At 36.4% G+C, this 18137-nt stretch overlaps 2 protein-coding genes across 2 annotated transcripts; both read left to right on the top strand.

Moving 5' to 3' along the window:
* The first annotated feature begins 3776 nt into the window (after positions 1 to 3776).
* On the top strand, positions 3777 to 10230 carry LOC112764808 (serine hydroxymethyltransferase 1, mitochondrial). Its single transcript, XM_025810599.2, has 15 exons — positions 3777 to 4291; positions 4382 to 4426; positions 4537 to 4623; positions 4869 to 4990; positions 5099 to 5175; positions 5686 to 5810; positions 6812 to 6904; positions 7505 to 7597; positions 7692 to 7889; positions 8297 to 8401; positions 8548 to 8613; positions 8786 to 8863; positions 9288 to 9399; positions 9486 to 9596; positions 9696 to 10230. Exons 1-15 carry the CDS (start codon positions 4226 to 4228, stop codon positions 9839 to 9841), a joined length of 1524 nt encoding a protein of 507 aa, XP_025666384.1. The 5' UTR covers positions 3777 to 4225; the 3' UTR covers positions 9842 to 10230.
* Positions 10231 to 12762: 2532 nt separating this feature from the next.
* Positions 12763 to 16082, top strand: LOC112766519 (pentatricopeptide repeat-containing protein At1g11290, chloroplastic). Its single transcript, XM_025812409.2, has 2 exons — positions 12763 to 13101; positions 13753 to 16082. Exons 1-2 carry the CDS (start codon positions 13003 to 13005, stop codon positions 15940 to 15942), a joined length of 2289 nt encoding a protein of 762 aa, XP_025668194.1. The 5' UTR covers positions 12763 to 13002; the 3' UTR covers positions 15943 to 16082.
* The last annotated feature ends 2055 nt before the right edge of the window (positions 16083 to 18137 follow it).

Here is an 18137-nt window from a genome sequence, read left to right as displayed (position 1 = left end):
AAGCTTCACATGAGAAAGTTGTAACTTCATCGCCATCTTTGCCATAGTATCTGCCACCGTGTTTGCATCTCTCATAATCAAACGAAAGTCAACACGCCAATTCCAATGCATGATATCTCTTATTTTGAGTACCAATGGATCAATAAACCCAAAACCATCTTGGTGATTAGTAACAAGATTAAATGCTTCCACACAATCCGTCTCACAAATAACATCTCGTTGACCCACATCCCAAGCTAAGAGATATCCTCTCCAAATAGCAAACAATTCCCCTTGAAGAATACTATTACTCTCAATCATTCCCAAACACCTCCTTTGCCAACTCCCATTACAATCTCTAATAACACAAGCAAAACCAACACTATCACCCGAACCAAGATAACTAGCATCACAATTAATCTTGAAAGCACCAATGGATGGAGGATTCCAAAAATCATTTAGCGTAGAGGGAAGGGACATACGTTGTAATTCAAAAATATTCCTAAGCTCCTTTTCTGAAGTTAATGCCAGACAAGTCACTTTTTCCGGAGGCCAAGTTTCATGAGGATTAAAGATGTCATTATTCCTTGCTCGCCATATCCACCAAAGTCCCAAAAAGAACTTGAACGGATGCTCTCTGCTATGAAACAAGAACCAGTTCTTCAAATCCAAAGGATGACAGAAAATGTCCAACCTGTGCCATACAAGCTGAGCTTTTGGGCAATCCCGAATACATTGTAAAACCGATTCCTGGTTAGAAAGACATCTTGGGTACCTATCCGATGACGACATCCCTCTTCTAAAGCGAAAATTTGCAGTAGGAAGAGCCTCCTTAAGACACAACCAAGCCAAAAACTTATGCTTTTTTGGAACAAGCTGACACCAAAGCCAAAGCCAATTTTCCCGCTCCTCCCAACCAAAAATCTTCTTACACAACCACAATTAACCATTGCGTGAGTCATAGACTTTTGCAGCAGACTCAAACCAATACCAACCCACTTCTGGACCTGCTTGCACATCTGGATTGTAAGAGAGAATATTACCTTTCAGATTTTGAGATAAAGGAGAATAAAGAATATCCAAATGCCACCTACCAACCGACCAAATATTCTGTATCCGGAGATTTGAATGTGAACATAATCCATCTCGTTAGATAACCGTCCTTCTCTCCTCCAGCTAGAAAACCAAAAATTCTGGTTCAAATCCCCAATATACCAAGCAAACCCATCCTTCAACACTTCCCAAGCCTTGCAGAGACTCCTCCAAATGGGATAGCCCTTATTTTTAGGACAACTAAAACAGTTATATAGAGATAATCGGTATTTGGCATCCAACAATTAGACCCATAACTTGTTTGGCTATTGGAAGAAAGTCCAAATTAGCTTCCCAAGAAGAGCAATACTCACACAATAAGGATCTCTAATCCCCAACCCTCCATATTTTTTTGGAGTAACCAGTACCTTCCAACTAACAAGATTCAATCCTCTTCTATCAACTTGTCCTTTCCAAAGAAAAATTTTCATCATAGACTCCAATTTACTAATGATTCCTTTGGAAAAAATAGAGACCTGCATCTGGTACGTGGGAATAGCGGCTGCAACAGAATTAACCAAGCAGAGTCTACCAGCCCGATTGAGTAAACTCCCTTTCCAGCTTGCTAGTCTACTTCGAATCTTATCCAGGACACCATTGAAAGCTGAACGGGTCACCGTAGAATGGATAAGGGTAACCCCAAGATACTTGCCCAAGTCCTGGACAAATCTGATAGAGGATACCCCAGTGAAAACCTCTTTTCTTGTTGCAGAGACATTCTTGGAGCAAAGCGCTTTAGACTTCTCCACATTAATCTTCATCCCAGATGCTTTGCAAAAAGTCTCTAAAACCAACATCACATTTTGCACTTGTCTCTTGGTAGCTTTACAGAATAGAAGCAAGTCATCCGCAAACATTAAATGGGATATCCTTGGTCCCCCTCTAGAAACAGCAACCGGCTCCCACAAGCCCAAATCAACCTGATGACTAATAAAGCATGCCAATCGCTCCATACACAACACAAAAAGATAGGATGACATAGGGTCTCCTTGTCTAAGACCCCGGCTAGGAGTAAAGTCATTCAGACGATTCCCATTCCAAAGAATAGATAAGAAGGAAGCAGTGACACAATTCATAATCAAATTAATTGTAGGAATAAGAAAACCAAAGCTCTTAAGGGTATGAGCTAAAAACCTCCAGTCAACTATGTCATAAGCTTTCTCTAGATCAATCTTAAACTCCAGTGTGCCTTTCTTTGATTTAGTCTTCTTCATAAAGTGGAGGACTTCTTGAGCAATAATGATGTTGTCAAGAGTTCCTCGTCCCAGAATAAATCCTCCTTGAAGCGGGCCAACAATCTCTGCAAGATGAGGACGGAACCTATTAACAAGGACCTTCGTGATGATATTGTAAACTACATTGTAAAGACTAATTGGCCTGAAATCTTTCATAGATATTGGTGATTCAACCTTTGGAATAAGAACCAGTAAAGTCTCCATCATTCTCGGATCAAGAGTAACACCAGAGAATGCCTGCTTCACCATCTTCCAAACATCAAGACCAATGATCTCCCAATATTCTTTGAAGAAGAAAGCTTGAAACCCATCAGGACCCGAAGCTTTAAAGGAGTTCATGTGAAAAACAGCTGTTCTGACTTCCTCCATAGTAACTGGTGCTGTAAGATTATTGCAAGCTTCCTCATTCAGAGAAGGCAGAGGCACATCACCTAGGCAACCCAAATCAACATCATATAAATGACAGAATAAGCTTTTATAGAACGACTCTGCTTCTTGACTCAAAACCTCTGGATCAGTTTCCCACACTCCATCCTTGAGAAAAAGGCCATGAATTTTATTATGCTTCCTTCGCACAAGAGTTTGAATATGAAAGAATCTTGTATTCCTATCCCCAAACCTTACCCACTGCTCTCTGGACTTTTGGAACCATATGAGCTCTTCTTGCACTAGAGTATTAATATAATCATCAAGCAACTGTTGCTCTTTCTGACGTAAATAAATGCTATCTACCACTTCCAAACGCTTTTGTAAATAATTAATCTGCTGCTCTAATTCACATTTCTTAACAAAAATGTTACCAAATACCTTCGAGTTAAACTCTAGTGAATTCTTTTGTACTTCCGAAAGCTTGCTATGAATCCCTCTATTACCAGACCACCATGACTGATTCACAATATCCCTATACCTTGGATGAGTAGCCCAAGCAGTAACAAAACGGAAAGGTCGATTCCCTTTAGGCTGAGGACGACCTTTACAACGCACCAGAATAGGACAATGATCAGACTGAAGCCTATTTAAAACTTCTCCATAAGCCTCTGGAAAGATAGATAACAAACTACTATTTATATAGACTCGGTCAAGCTTTTTTGCCACGTCAACATAATTTTTCACCCTCCTGTACCAAGAAAATCGCCTCCCAATAGTCTTCAGATCAAACAAACCACTATCTCCTAATGAAGTAGCAAACATGTTTGCTCTTTGATGAGAAAATTGGCAGCCCTTAGATTCATGAGAAAATTTAATTTCATTAAAATCACCAAGAACAATCCAAGGTCCTTGAAATACCATGGATTGTGCAACAAGATAATCCCAAAGGAGAACCCTTTTATTAAATTAAGGACTACCATAAATACCACTACACTTCCAAACTAAATTATCAAAAACATCAATGAACTTACAACAAACACCCTTTATAGAGGATAGAAATCAAATACTCCCCTTATGCCCCTCTGCTTCCACTATACCAACAGAGTGATACCCCCAACCTAAGTTTATTACACCTTAGTTAATTTCCTAGACTTTTTTATTTTTTGGAAATTTGGTTCAATATTTTTTTCCTTTTAAAATCTATTTATTAAAAATTGAATAATAGTTTCCTCTTCAATTGGTAAAACTATTTTTGGTAGTTAAACTTTGGTGCTCACGGTCACAGAACATTACATATGCCCATTTGTTGTTGTTATCCCCCTTGCTCGCACTTCGATTTACACAGTAACCAACCAACCATCAAAGACCCCACATCACTAGTTTTCTAGTATTTTTCTACAAATCAGAATCATCACCAACCCCCTTCTGCACCCACCACCACCGCCAATATATACACACACACACCACTTTGCGATCCACCACTCTCATTGTTGGTGAGTAAGTGCTGTGTCTCCCAAAAGAGAGAAAAGAAAGAAAGAAAGAAAGAAGCAATGGCCATGGCTCTTCGTAGACTCTCCTCCACTCTTAACAAACAAACATATTCCCTTTATCGCATGGTATCCATTTACCAAACAAACTTCCATGACAATTTATTTTGCATTTCATTTCATTTCATTGAAATCTATTCTCTCTGTTTTTGCTTGCAGTCTTCTTCTCTGTCGCCGCAAGAGAGAGACAAAGCTCGCGCTGCCGTAAGCACCTCGAAGATTCTCCCTTCCTCTCTTTCTCTTATTCTTGAAAATCATGATTCGCTTTTTCACGTTTCGTTTTGTTCGCGTTGTGCTTCTGAAAATGATCGCAGTGGGTGAAGCAGCTCAACGAGCCTCTCGAAGTCATTGATCCTGAGATCGCCGAAATAATCGAACTCGAAAAAGCTCGTCAATGGAAGGTGCCTTAATCTAACTGTTTGCTCAGCTCGTAATGTTTAAACTTCAAACCATGTTTTATATTGGAACGTAACGTTTGTTTTTTGTGTTGTTCTTTAATAGCTGATTTGTAGTAATATTACCAAAATTGAAAGCGACTTTTGATCTTTCAATATAATGAAAATGTGCAGCATATTATATTTGTCTATTTATTTATTTATTTAATGCTAAATAAAAGATCTAAGAAGGTGGCGTTTGGATTTGAAAGGGGCTGGAACTCATACCTTCGGAGAACTTCACGTCACTGTCAGTGATGCAAGCTGTTGGATCCGTGATGACAAACAAATACAGCGAAGGGTATCCGGGAGCTAGATACTACGGAGGAAATGAGTATGTGCATCTTCTTATGAATTTGAAATTATGAACCCCAAAGTCATAAATTTATATTTGCTGGTGTTTTGATTTTGGGTATTGTCCATAATAATGTGTGTATTAAAGGTACATTGACATGGCCGAGACCTTGTGTCAGAAACGTGCACTTGAAGCTTTCAATTTGGATCCAGCAAAATGGGGAGGTACATTACACAAAATTGAGATGGCATCTAGATGTAATTTGGGTTATGGCGGTATTTTATTTATTTATTTTCTTGTGCTGATATCCACTAGCAATGGTTTTAAGATTTAGCCATGAGTTCTCTAACTTAATATAATATTTTTCTTTATAAGTAATTGGACATGTGGCTTTTCATGACTGATGGATGTTGAATTCATTGCCTAGCTTTTTGGTTTCCTGTTTCTAAATTCTCAAGATCACAGTTTTTCATTGCATCCAATCATTGTACTTTGTTTATCGAGTGGCAGCCATCAGGAACTTTTAAATCTATTGGAGGATTGTCTCAATACATAATTCATTGGATATGAATATCAAGTATGGGCATCAGTTTTTGAGTTAAATAATATCTAAACAATTATTTTCACTTCTCTAATTCATTCATGGCTTTTCTACTGTTTCCCTCTACAACTTAGTAAAACATGATTTTGATAGTTTGCTTTCTTGGAAGTCTTATATTCTCTGCTTTCAACAGTTAATGTGCAGTCATTATCTGGCTCCCCTTCCAACTTCCAAGTTTACACTGCTTTATTGAAGCCTCATGAGAGAATTATGGCACTTGATCTTCCACATGGTGGGCATTTGTCACATGGCTATCAGGTTATGTTTTGCTTCTGCTTATGGTTTGTGGTCATTGTATTGTCCCTGTTACCTTGAGTTGATAATCATAGCAAGTCTGTGATAAGTCATAGGTAATAGCTCATTTTTTTAGTGTTGTTTGAACAAAGAGGTAAGTGAACAATATATGAGTTTGGATCAAATGAACTGGTGTATATTAACACTGTCAAATAAGTTTCTATCGGAGTAACCTTTTACAATATATATGAGGAAAAAGTACAAATAAGCATGCTACGGAGGATACAAAAGCTTGTCAAGTAAAGAAATACAAGGAAAAAAAAACCATCTAAAAAGAACAACGTACCCTGTCATCTACCAATTACAACCAAAATGGAAGGGATAATGGACTTCATTGATAAAGTTCTGATTACATTACCATCCAAATAGACTAGTGATCTTATATTAATACAATGACTGGAAGCAATCTAAACAAATTTCAATAGAGGCAAAACATTTCTAAGCATATTGGCAAACTGCAAGTAAGGAGTTCCACACGCTTTGATCTCCCCTAAAGACTTTAGTCATACTTCATTAACAATCTTTCACTAACATTCGGCTATACTATCTCTTAAATTATTGGACCGTTGTATAGACTATGGATTGTAGAAATAATTTCGGTATCTCAGCAGAATTTTATTTTCTGGTTATACTCCAAAAATCGAAATGCACCTCTTTGCTGCTTTGTATTCACATCTATTTTGTTGTTAAATCATTATTTTATAAACACTGTATTCACTTATCATCATTGCTGAATGTTGTCCTGTGTTGTTTTAATATTGTCTGGACAAAGTGGCAACTCTATCTGACTAACTGACCATGGCAAATGTCATTGCTGAAACTTTTATGCAACACGAGTTTGGAATTCTTTTCCTTTTATCACCCGAATAAAAAGTATTAAATCAATTTCTGTCATATTTATCCGTTATTAAATCAATTTGTCATATTTATCCGTATACAAGTTATTACTATTTTCTCTTATGCAGACTGACACCAAGAAGATATCAGCTGTATCTATATTCTTTGAAACGATGCCATACAGATTGGATGAAAGCACTGGTTATATTGATTATGACCAGGTAGGCAGGTACCATTTGTTTCTGTTCATGAATATTTCCTCTAATGGGTGAAAGTCTTCTCATCAGTCAGCGCTGCTTCAATAGCTATCACTATATTTATGGCAGCAGCTAAATAGTTTCTTGTCTGATGTTTAGTTTTGGATGTATCATTGGAGATTGGTGTTAGCTCATTAACATATAACAAATTGGGGCAATTGTGAATTTCAGATATATGGGTTTTAATTTTACTCTCCAATTAAGTTTTTTTGTTTCCAATTCTAATGATTATTTGCCATTTTTTTAATTCTTTTCAAAGTAAAAACCTGCATCATGTATCATTACATGTCATTACCCTGGTGCATGCTCATTCTAATCTCAATATTTAATCTTTTCATATGCAGGTTCAGAATACTGTGTCCTCATTGTACATGATGACACAGCATTCATCATTCTGCCATCTATCATTGATTGTTACATTAGTTTTCCCTAACAAATGAGGGAGAAAGGTTCCTGAGCTTGTTGGAGAATTATATTTTCACTTATTCTCAAAGATTATGCTCTTTCAAGCATAATGTGGGTTCTGCCTTTTCTATAACAATTTTACTCGTTTAATATCTGCAGTTGGAGAAAAGTGCTGCACTTTTTAGGCCAAAATTAATAGTTGCTGGTGCCAGTGCTTATTCCCGCCTTTATGATTATGCAAGAATTCGCAAGGTAAATTTTATCTAATTACAGAAGATAATTTATTTTATTATTTAGAAGAATTAGGTGGTGATGACATTGTATCTTTTGTGATTTATTCTTATAGGTCTGTGATAAGCAGAAGGCAATTATGTTGGCTGATATGGCACACATCAGTGGATTGGTTTCTGCAGGTGTTATTCCTTCTTGTTTTGATTATGCAGATGTTGTGACAACCACAACACATAAGTCACTCCGTGGACCACGTGGGGCAATGATCTTCTTCAGGAAGGGTCTGAAAGAGATAAACAAGCAAGGGAAGGAAGTGAGTCTATGGTTCTGAATTTATTGATATATGGAATCAAGAAATTAGAAAATAGGGTAAAATAAACTACAATTATCCTGTGAAGTATATTCCCATTTCAAATTGCTGCCCTGATGTTTTTTGCCGTAAAATGCTTGATTTTTGAGTTAAGATCAACATAAAGGTGGTTTGTGGATACTAATGAAAGCAATACTATGGGGCATAAAAGTGAAGAGTATTTTAGTTTAGGAGCATTATACATGATATATATTTTACCTTACACTTACGAAATATTAGTTCCGTAGTTGAAGTAGTTGTTGACTGTGTTTGCCGATGATTAGTACTAAATATTTTGTGTATAAATTTCTTGGTATTTTGCATTATCTCTAAGTTGGGTAGTTCTTCATTTTCTGAATTTCATACTACAGGTGTTCTATGACTATGAAGATAAAATAAATCAGGCTGTTTTTCCCGGACTTCAAGGTGGTCCACACAACCACACGATTTCAGGCTTAGCAGTTGCACTGAAGCAGGTTCTAAAATAGTTTAGCCAAAGAAAATATTTTGTCATTGTTTTCCTTGCAAACACCAATATAATATTTTCTATAAAAGCTTAATAATTCTCGTGCATCTTTAGGCTGATTTAAGTTCGGTTCTTTTTCCATTTCTGTAAATTTAGGCTATGACACAAGAATTCAAGGATTACCAAAAGCAAGTTGTCAGTAATTGTGCGGTATTCTCACAGGTATTATGAATGCCTGCAATTTTTTTTTCCCGAGAAAAAAGAGAATTCTTTGTATCAGTATATGAAGCTATAAACTGTTTTTAGGTTTATCTTCTAATTGTTTGGAACTTTGCCCAAGTGTCTAACTAATTTGGGTGTAATACCTGATGCTACTGTGTTGATTGAACTGCAGAGTTTGCTAGAGAAAGGCTACGATATTGTATCTGGTGGAACTGATAACCATCTATTGTTAGTTAACTTAAGAAACAAGGTAAAGGGTTTTTTCTCTGAAAATATTATGGTAATATTTTTATTTCATCAAGAATTTGACATCGTGCCAAATTGTTTGTCTGTGTCAGTAAACTGGTTCAGAACAACCTATGTATGCTTAGTTTAAACATGCATTAGATACGGAGAATGGAAATAAGATACTAGAAATATCTCATGCTTTTATCAAGCGTTTTTTTCCTTGAGTTATACAAGTGTGTTCAAACAAACAAAATTTACCCAATGATTATACCAATTCATTTTGGCAGTAGTTTCATGTTTAGATGTGGTACTTACGGAGTTACAGTATATACATTTCTAATCCTAATTGCAAGAGATGTTAAAGCTTATAGTGTTTGTTTGATGTGTAAATTATTTATATTATAGCATCAAGGGAAAGCAACTTCTAATTACATGATATTTGGTAGGGCATCGATGGCTCAAGGGTAGAGAAGGTGTTAGAAGCAGTTCATATAGCAGCCAATAAAAATACTGTTCCAGGGGATGTGTCTGCTATGGTTCCCGGAGGCATCCGAATGGGTACAGTCTCTCGGAGTCTCAATGACCTTTTTCCTGCCTATTAGGGGACCTATGTTTATATTGTGATTATTTTATTCATGATTCAGGGACCCCTGCTCTCACATCAAGAGGGTTTGTTGAGGAGGATTTTAAGAAAGTAGCTGAATTTTTTGATTTAGGAGTCAAGTTAGCCTTACAGATTAAGGCAAATACCAAAGGTTGATCCCTCATCTTCTTTAGCTGCCATAATCTGAGGCATTGCAGGATATCATAGCTTTCTATCTCACATGCTTTTCATCTCTTATTTTATGGTTCAGGTACGAAGTTGAAAGATTTTGCTGCAGAAATGCAATCAGATGCATGCCAATCTGATATTGCAAAGCTCCGTCATGAAGTTGAGGAATATGCAAAGCAGTTCCCCACAATTGGCTTTGAGGTGGAGAAAATGAAGTACGGTAATTGAACATTTTATATGACATATCCTTGGGAGTTGAATTCTGGAAATAACAAGTGTTGCTTAATGGCTTTGTACCCACCGAGGCTTGATACAATTTTGAATTGTATTGTTGCCCATTACTAAAATGAAGAAAGGGAAAATTTCCCTTTAGTGATGGATTTGTAGAGTTTAGCATGTTCTTCCAAAGTTAGAGAAAAATTATTGTTGAATTGAAAATGAAAATTCCCTTCTATTGTCGATTGTTGTGTTGTGGTTTTAGGCTTTTAGCTATAAAATTAGATTGCACAATTGTTGTATTTTGTTATATTTGCATAGATCGTACCTGCTATTAAGGCGTTGTACATTTGGCAAATTTCGTGGTAAAGAAATCAGGGTGTACAAGTGTATTGAGTGGAGCTAGTAAGTGTAACATGCATGGTACAGCTACAAAGCTTAGAATTAATGGGAGCAAAATAGTATTTTAAAAACTTTTGGTGATAATAGAAAAAATTTTTTAGATGCATCAAAATTAAAACTCAACATTTTTAAGGACCAGAATGTTTACAATTTATGCTTATTTTCAATTCGGTTCAGAGAATTTTGTTTTTTGTGCAGCTACAATCAAATAACAAAGTAGTGGACAGATAAAGATTAAAGGTTAAAGATGTTAGGAAATTGGTATTGTTATTTTTATTTTGATGTTAATTTTTTAATAAATTTATACAAATATATAATAAAAAATAATGAGTGACATCATAAAAAATGGAAGTGATATTATCATATTTTAAAACTTTTGGAAGACCAGTGCTTGTCTCTTGTTGGGAGAATCACTTTAGCCAAGACAGTTTTGAGTCCGCTTGCAAATTTTGATGTGTAACATTCGAAACTACCAAAGGAGATATGCAACCAACTAGAAAAATCCCAAAGAAAATTCATCTGGGGTGATTCTGAAGGACAAAAGAAAATCCATCACATTGGTTGGAGTACACTTTGCAAGCTGAAGATCCAAGGCGGAATAGGAATGAGGAACCTTCAGGCTGTTAATGAATCATTCCTTATGAAGATCATTTGGAGGCTTATCACAGAATCAGACTCACTATGGCGAGAGTTTTCATTAGCAAGTATATAGAAGGAAGGGAACGAATAGAAGGGCTTAGTAGAAGGGCAAATGATTCCATCCTCTGGAAAGAATTAGTGAGATTACGGCTACAGGTGAAAAAGTATTGTAGATATGTGATTGGAGACGGGAGAAATCCACTTTTTTTAGAAGGATAAATGGGTGTCGAATTATGATAGACTTGATAGAGCTGCCATCAATCCAATTCCCAGTTCTAGAAAAGATGATTTGGTTGCGGACTATGTGAATGACAAAGGTGAATGGAATATCGTGAATATTCAGAAGTTTCTGCCTGAACACATCATAAATATCATTAAATTCATCCCTCCCCCAAAGAAAGATTTGCAAGATTCAATTTGTTGGGAATTAACTACTGATGGATGTTACACTGTTGTATCTGCTTATAAAGAACTTACCAAGACAACAAATATTGAGTGCACGTCCAAATGGATGTCAATTTGGAAGTGGAAGGGACCAGAGAGAATAAAAGTTTTCATGTGGCAGGTTTTTCATGAAAGAATTCTGACAGCAAGTAGAAGAGGCAGAATGCTAAGGACAAATCCAAATTGCCATTGCTGCACTGGACACCCTAAAACAGCACTCCATGTTTTGAGGGATTGTCCGAGAGCCTCAAGAATTTGGACTCAACTCTTAAACCCAGCCGCGGTTGCGGTCTTCTTTGGTTTAGACTTAGAAGGGTGGATAAATTTCAATCTTAAAAATGATCTTGGGAAGCACTCCCTGTTGGATTGGAAGGATGAGTTTTTTGTAGTTAAATGGTTGACTTGGAAGTGGAGAAATTAAGAGATATTCTCACCACCATTCATAAGACCCAAGAACACCAATGTAGTGATTAGGAACACAGCCCAAAATTTCAAGGAAGCTTATCAAAGAAAACAGCAGGGGATGAAAGGAAGAAAATCACAGTCTCAACAGTATATCATTGGACTATACCTCCCAAGGGATGGATAAAGGTGAATACTGATGGAGTTGTAGGAGACAACAGGACAAAAGCATGTTGTAGAGGTCTCCTCAGAACTCACGAGGGAGAGTGGTTGGCGAGATTTCAATCTAACGTGGGATGTTGTTCGATTTTGGAAACAGAATTGTGGGGAGCCTACCATGGGATGAGAATGGCGTGGGAATTAGGCATGAGAAGACTTATCGTGGAAGTGGATTCAACTGAGGTCTATGACATTTTGAACCAGAAGTTTCAATCGCAGAAGACCAATGCCCTTTTAAGAAATATACAGGACATGATAAATAGATTATGGAAGCTTGCTTTCAATCACACCCTCCGTGAAGACAACGAATGCACTGATTGACTTGCCAAAAGGAGCTTAGGGAAGCAATCTGCTTTTATCTTTTTAGATTCTCCACCAAGTGATCTCGTCAGGGTCATAGATAGTGAGAAAAAAAAGGAATTAGTTTCCTATCCTTTAGAGAGTAGTTAGTGTTTATTCTTTTGGATCTTGGTCCCTTAATTTCACCGAAAAAAAAAATAGTCGATATAAAGTTATAAACCGAAAGGCTAAATTATTTTTTTTAAAACTATCATACTAAATTAATTAGAGAAATGATAATATTATTTTCATTTTTTATAATGTCATTTCCCGCATGAATTTTTTTTATTGTATGTTTGTATGAATTTGTACAAAAAAAATGTGATATCATCAAATAAGAGTAACATTTCTCAATTAATTAATGTGTAAATTTTTTTTCTATATAGTATATACATTTTGAAAAACTAATCTGAAGCATTTATTCTTATTTTTACAAGTAAATGATACTTTATAGTTTATATAAACAACACAAAAGAGTGATGGATTTTATAAAATAAATTAAAAGTGCTTCTAAGAATATTGTCATTACCTGATGTCTTTTTCTAGTCGCCAGCCAATGGCTGAAATGAAACTGGATATCTAATATATCCGTTCCCTTCCCTTAGACCCTTACCTCAATTTTCATCCAAGCAACACCAACCCAACCCAATCAATTAACTTAATCATGTCAACACTACTCAATTCCTCTTTCCTTCCTCCATAATCAATTCAATTCACGTTATCTTTTTATGGCATCATTTCCTTCTGCTTCTGCTGCTCTCATTACAACTCTTAAGCTCCAACCACAATTCAAAACACACCCACCAACCTCCCTTCCCATAGAAAAGGTACCCCCTCCCCTCTCTTTCACTTCCTTATTCAATACATCTCTTTCATTCTTATATCAACAAGGTTTATTTACCATTTTCTTTGGCTTTGTATTAATTATTTTGGATAATATGAATAACCATAGTTACATGATACGTCATATTTAAAATATTTTATGCAAAAAATATGCATACATAGTTCTGGTACAAAGATGAATTACGTGAGAATTAGTACGCGGTCCGCTATCTAATTAGTGAATTCATGTAACTATCTGAATAACTATTTTAACTAACTTACCGACCAACTAACCTGATTCTTTTTTGAATAATGCTATATATTCAAATTTTTTTCTAGCATTATTTTAAATCTTATTATTTAACTTAGTTAGACTTCGTTAATAAAAAGACTTGGATGTATAGTATTACTTTTGTTTTTTTATTTCAACTTCTATGGATTGTTACATCCAATTAGTTAATACTGCCTAGCAAAAGCATTTAACTTCCACACACATTATTTAAGAAAGAAATCATTTCTAGTTCATGAAAATCAAACTTCTTGATCAAAGTTATAATTCAAGTCCTAAAGAGAGCTTTAGCCTAATTAACCAAACTAATTCTATTGCTTGCTTTCACTTAATTCGTAATTAACATGCATTTTATTTATGCTTTCAGAGTCAGGGCATTTCTTTGCAGAAAAGCAACTACTTCACGGATTTGGATCCCAAGAATCTTGATTTTCGTGAAACGATCTCGTTGACAAAACAAATGACAGAGCTGGACTCATCTTTCTATTTTCCCCTGTTGCAAGAATGCTTAGACAGGACATCTTTCCTGGATGCACAAGTTATTCATGGTCATGCCATTAAAACCGGAGCGCACCAAGATGTTTTCTTGATGTCATTTCTGGTCAATGTTTATGCTAAATGTGGTCGCATGGAAGCCGCACGCAAAGTATTCGACAAAATGCCAAGGAGAAATGTGGTGGGTTGGACTACATTGATGGTGGGTTATGTGCAGAAAATGCAGCCAGAGAATGCTATTTATGTGTTCCAAGAGATGTTGTATGCAGGGAGTTATCCTTCCAATTACACACTTGCCGTAGCTGTAAGCGCTTGTACATCAATGCGATCAGTTAAGTTAGGGAATCAGTTCCATGCTTACATAATCAAATACCAGATTGATTTTGACACTAGCATTTGCAATGCACTTTGTAGTTTATACTCCAAATGTGGCAAATTGAAATTAGCTCTCAGTGCATTTAGGAGAATCAAGGAAAAGAATGTTGTTTCTTGGACTGCTGCTATTTCTGCTTGTGGGGACAATGGTGACCCAATGACGGGTTTAAGACTTTTCGTTGATATGCTTTCTGAGGACACACAGCCTAATGAGTTAACTTTATCCAGTGTCTTGAGCCAGTGTTGTGAGATTCCATTATTAGAACTCGGGACTCAGGTTCATTCGCTGTCTGCTAAATTAGGATACCAGTCGAATCTGCGTATAAGGAATTCTTTATTGTATTTGTATCTCAAGTGTGGTTGCATTGATGAGGCACAAATTTTGTTTAGCGGAATGGATGATGTTAGTTTGGTTTCATGGAATGCAATGATTGCTGGGCATGCACAAATGATGGAGCTCACAAAGGATAATATTTCTGCTTGCCACTATGGAATTGAAGCACTCAAACTTTTCTCTGAGTTGCATCGGTTTGGCATGAAGCCAGACCTGTTTACCTTCTCAAGTGCCTTATGTGTCTGTAGTAGGATGGTGGCTTTAGAGCAGGGGGAACAGATTCATGCTCAGGCCATCAAAATCGGGTTCCTATCGGAAGTGGTAGTGGGGAGTTCACTGATTAATATGTACAATAAATGTGGAAGTATTGAGAGGGCAAGCAAAGCATTTCTAGAGATGTCTACTAGGACTATGATATCATGGACTTCCATGATTACAGCTTTTTCACAGCATGGTTGGTCTCAGCAAGCGTTGGAGCTTTTTGAGGACATGAAACTAACAGGAGTTAGACCAAACGCAGTCACTTTTGTTGGGGTTTTATCTGCTTGTCGCCATGCTGGCATGATCAGTGCGGCACTCACTTATTTTGAGATTATGCAGAAGGAGTACAAAATCATGCCTGTGATGGACCATTATGTTTGCCTTGTTGATTTGTTTGTGAAGTTTGGACGTCTAGACGAAGCTTTCAATATGATTAAGAAAATGGATTTCGAGCCTAGCGAGTATATCTTGTCAAACTTGGTAGCAGGTTGCCGAAGCCACGGTAATCAGGAGTTGGGGTTTCAAGCTGCCGAGCAGTTACTAAGTCATAAACCGAAAGATACCGAAACATATTTGTTGTTATTGGATATGTACCATTCTGTAGAGAGATTTGAGGATGTTTCTAGGGTGAAGAAGATAATGAAGGAGGAAAAAGTTGGAAAATTAAATGATTGGAGTTGGATCAGCATCAAAGAAAGAGTGTATCCATTTAAACCGAATGACAAGGAATTCCCTCAGAGTTCTCTAGTTTATGAATCATTGGAGGTTTTAATTTTCAAAGCAAAGAATCTTGGATATGAGATGCTAGAAACTATGGAGATAAGTGAAGAAGACAAGGAAGAAGAAGAAAAAATAACATCAACTTCCATTTATCACAGTGAGAAGCTGGCGATTACATTCGGATTGGAGAACTTGCCGAGTTCCTCGCCGATACGAGTAGTGAAGAGTACCTTAATGTGCAGAGATGGCCATGATTTTGTTAAGTATGTATCAACACTGACTGGTAGAGAAATCATTATCAAAGACAGTAAGCGGCTTCATAAATTTGTGAATGGACAATGCTCATGTGGGGATTTCGGTGTTTTATTCTGATTTTCCTCTAAGCAGCATCAGATCTTTTTAGCATAAAAATTGATACATTATTTTTTGTACACTTCTACACTTGTAATAACACGTTACTGTTTGTAGGTTGTTATTACAACTTCAGGCTATGAATGAAAAGTTTTCACTAACTGGCTAACTATTTACTTTCTTTAGAAGCTACTAAAAGAACATGAATCTTTCTTACATTGCTGAAAAATTCTGCTCAGATAATCAGTTCTGCTCTATGTATAAAATGGCTCCAAGATTTTGTGATGCAGATCATCTAAAATATATTGGATTAAACGACTTAATAATCAGTGTTATGATGTTATCTATTGTATAAGGGATGGTCTATCAATTTTCCGGAATGATGTTGGGATGATGTTGTTTATTTTCTTAAAGCTGCGAAACCTCTTATTCATGTCCTTTGGCTTGTTAGTCATGAAAAAATAATTGATTTCGCACATGAAGCAATGCCAATGGAAAAGGCTGAGGAATCTATTCAAAAAGCCCCAGGACATTTTCTATATCACTGATTTAAGATGAGAATTAAAAGTTCATCCATTTAATGCAGTTGCTCAGTTTCTAACCCCGGCATTTTACTATAGCAACCCAAGGAATGAGTTCAATTTAAAAGTGGTGGTGGGATTTTTATAAGGCAATTGGCAAGCTGAGTGAAACACAAGAGGAGGCAGATAAAATTTTACTTGAGTGAGATCCTTGTAAGAGAGCCAAGGGTACCTTTGGAACAAAGGAGGCAACTAAATCAAGAACCTATTACTTTTCTTGTAAGAAAGCTATATTTATTGATAGATTTAGTTTCATGACATTTTTTTCAGAGGAATACTAGAGAACTACCAGAATTTATTGTTTTTGGCCATCAGCCATTAATATTTAAAAATATGTGCTAAAAGTATATTATTGGATTACTAGACTAAAGGAATTGAGTTGATGGTTAAAAATGATGGCCAAAAACAATAAATTATGTTGGTCATCTAGCATTTTTCTTTTAATAATGTTACTCGTTATTTGTGTTGCAGCTGCATGGTGGGAGTCGTGCGGATCATCCGCCCCAAGTTTACAATATAAAATATTGCTATCAGATCATAGTTATATAGAACGCAATACGCTCTGGTATGAGAACAGTTATTCAGTACACTATATGTAAAATATTTTATATGGAATATACATATGACATCTAGGTACGCAAATAAATTAGTATGCGGGACACGCAAATTGATACGCAATCTATTTGGTGAATTCATGTAACTATGTATTAGATTATTGAAATTGACTCTTAGTAACAGCTTTGGTGATTTTCAAACTAACTTTCTTATTTGTAACTAATGCAATAGATCTGTTTCTAAGGAAAGAAGTGAGCCCGGGCATCAAACGCTACAAGACTGGGTATTTGTTAAATATAACCAGGAGCTCAACTAGCATTTCTGGTATTCGAATCCTTGGGATCCCATTGTCATAAAAGATATTGATGATAGCAACGAATGGTTAGTGGGAGAATTTAGCAGGCATGGAAGTGTTGAAGAAATGTTGCTTTTGGATGATGATATTTTGACATGGGGAGTTGTTACTGATGTAAATGGAGCTAATGAATCTAAAACGCACAATGCAGCAAGCACACTTGGAAGAAGTTAGTTCAAGTCCTTCTGGCTCTAGGGGTCAGGAACATGAATTAGATTAGGAAGATTTTGAGGATGCGGAAAGCTGAGGAGTTAAGTTGCACGAGTAAGCGGCTGAGGCATGTGATGTAGTGGGAAAGATGTTTGCCTCAAACAAATCCAGGTTTAAATTCTAGGCAGTGGTCACTGAACTGAATTGAAACTGAACTGAAACTGTTTTAAATAAACCAGTTTTTTCAAATAAAACACTAAACTGAAACCATAGTTTTTATGAAAACCAGTTTATTAAAAAACCAGTTTTTATGGTTCAGTTTAGTTTTAAACTAAATTAAAACTGGTTTTATTCAAACTCCAAAATTAGCTTTTTCATACTCTTTCTCTCTCTCCCCCTTCCTCTCTCTCTCTCTCCTTCCCTTCTCTCTCTTCTCTCTCTCTCCTCTCTCTCTCTCTCTCCTTTCCCTCTTTCTCCCCGTCCTCTCTCTCTCTCTCTTTCTCTCTCCTCTCTCCCTCATTTCTCTCTCCTTCCCCTCTTTCTCTCCCTCATCTCTCTCTCCCTTTTCCTCTCCC

This window comes from Arachis hypogaea, chromosome 17 (genome assembly GCF_003086295.3).
Source record: "Arachis hypogaea cultivar Tifrunner chromosome 17, arahy.Tifrunner.gnm2.J5K5, whole genome shotgun sequence".
In the NCBI taxonomy this organism is placed as follows: Eukaryota; Viridiplantae; Streptophyta; class Magnoliopsida; order Fabales; family Fabaceae; genus Arachis; species Arachis hypogaea.
The sequence above is the reverse complement of the archived record's forward strand: the minus strand, read 5'-3'. Positions and strand labels throughout refer to the sequence as shown.

Excerpts from the sequence above, each read along its gene's own strand:
- LOC112766519 (XM_025812409.2), top strand. The coding sequence starts at position 13,003 with ATGGCATCATTTCCTTCTGCTTCTGCTGCTCTCATTACAACTCTTAAG. Across the intron at positions 13,102-13,752 it reads CCTCCCTTCCCATAGAAAAG|AGTCAGGGCATTTCTTTGCA; the intron begins GTACCCCCTCCC and ends TTATGCTTTCAG.
- LOC112764808 (XM_025810599.2), top strand. The coding sequence starts at position 4,226 with ATGGCCATGGCTCTTCGTAGACTCTCCTCCACTCTTAACAAACAAACA. Across the intron at positions 9,400-9,485 it reads TCCCGGAGGCATCCGAATGG|GGACCCCTGCTCTCACATCA; the intron begins GTACAGTCTCTC and ends TTCATGATTCAG. Across the intron at positions 9,597-9,695 it reads GATTAAGGCAAATACCAAAG|GTACGAAGTTGAAAGATTTT; the intron begins GTTGATCCCTCA and ends TTTATGGTTCAG.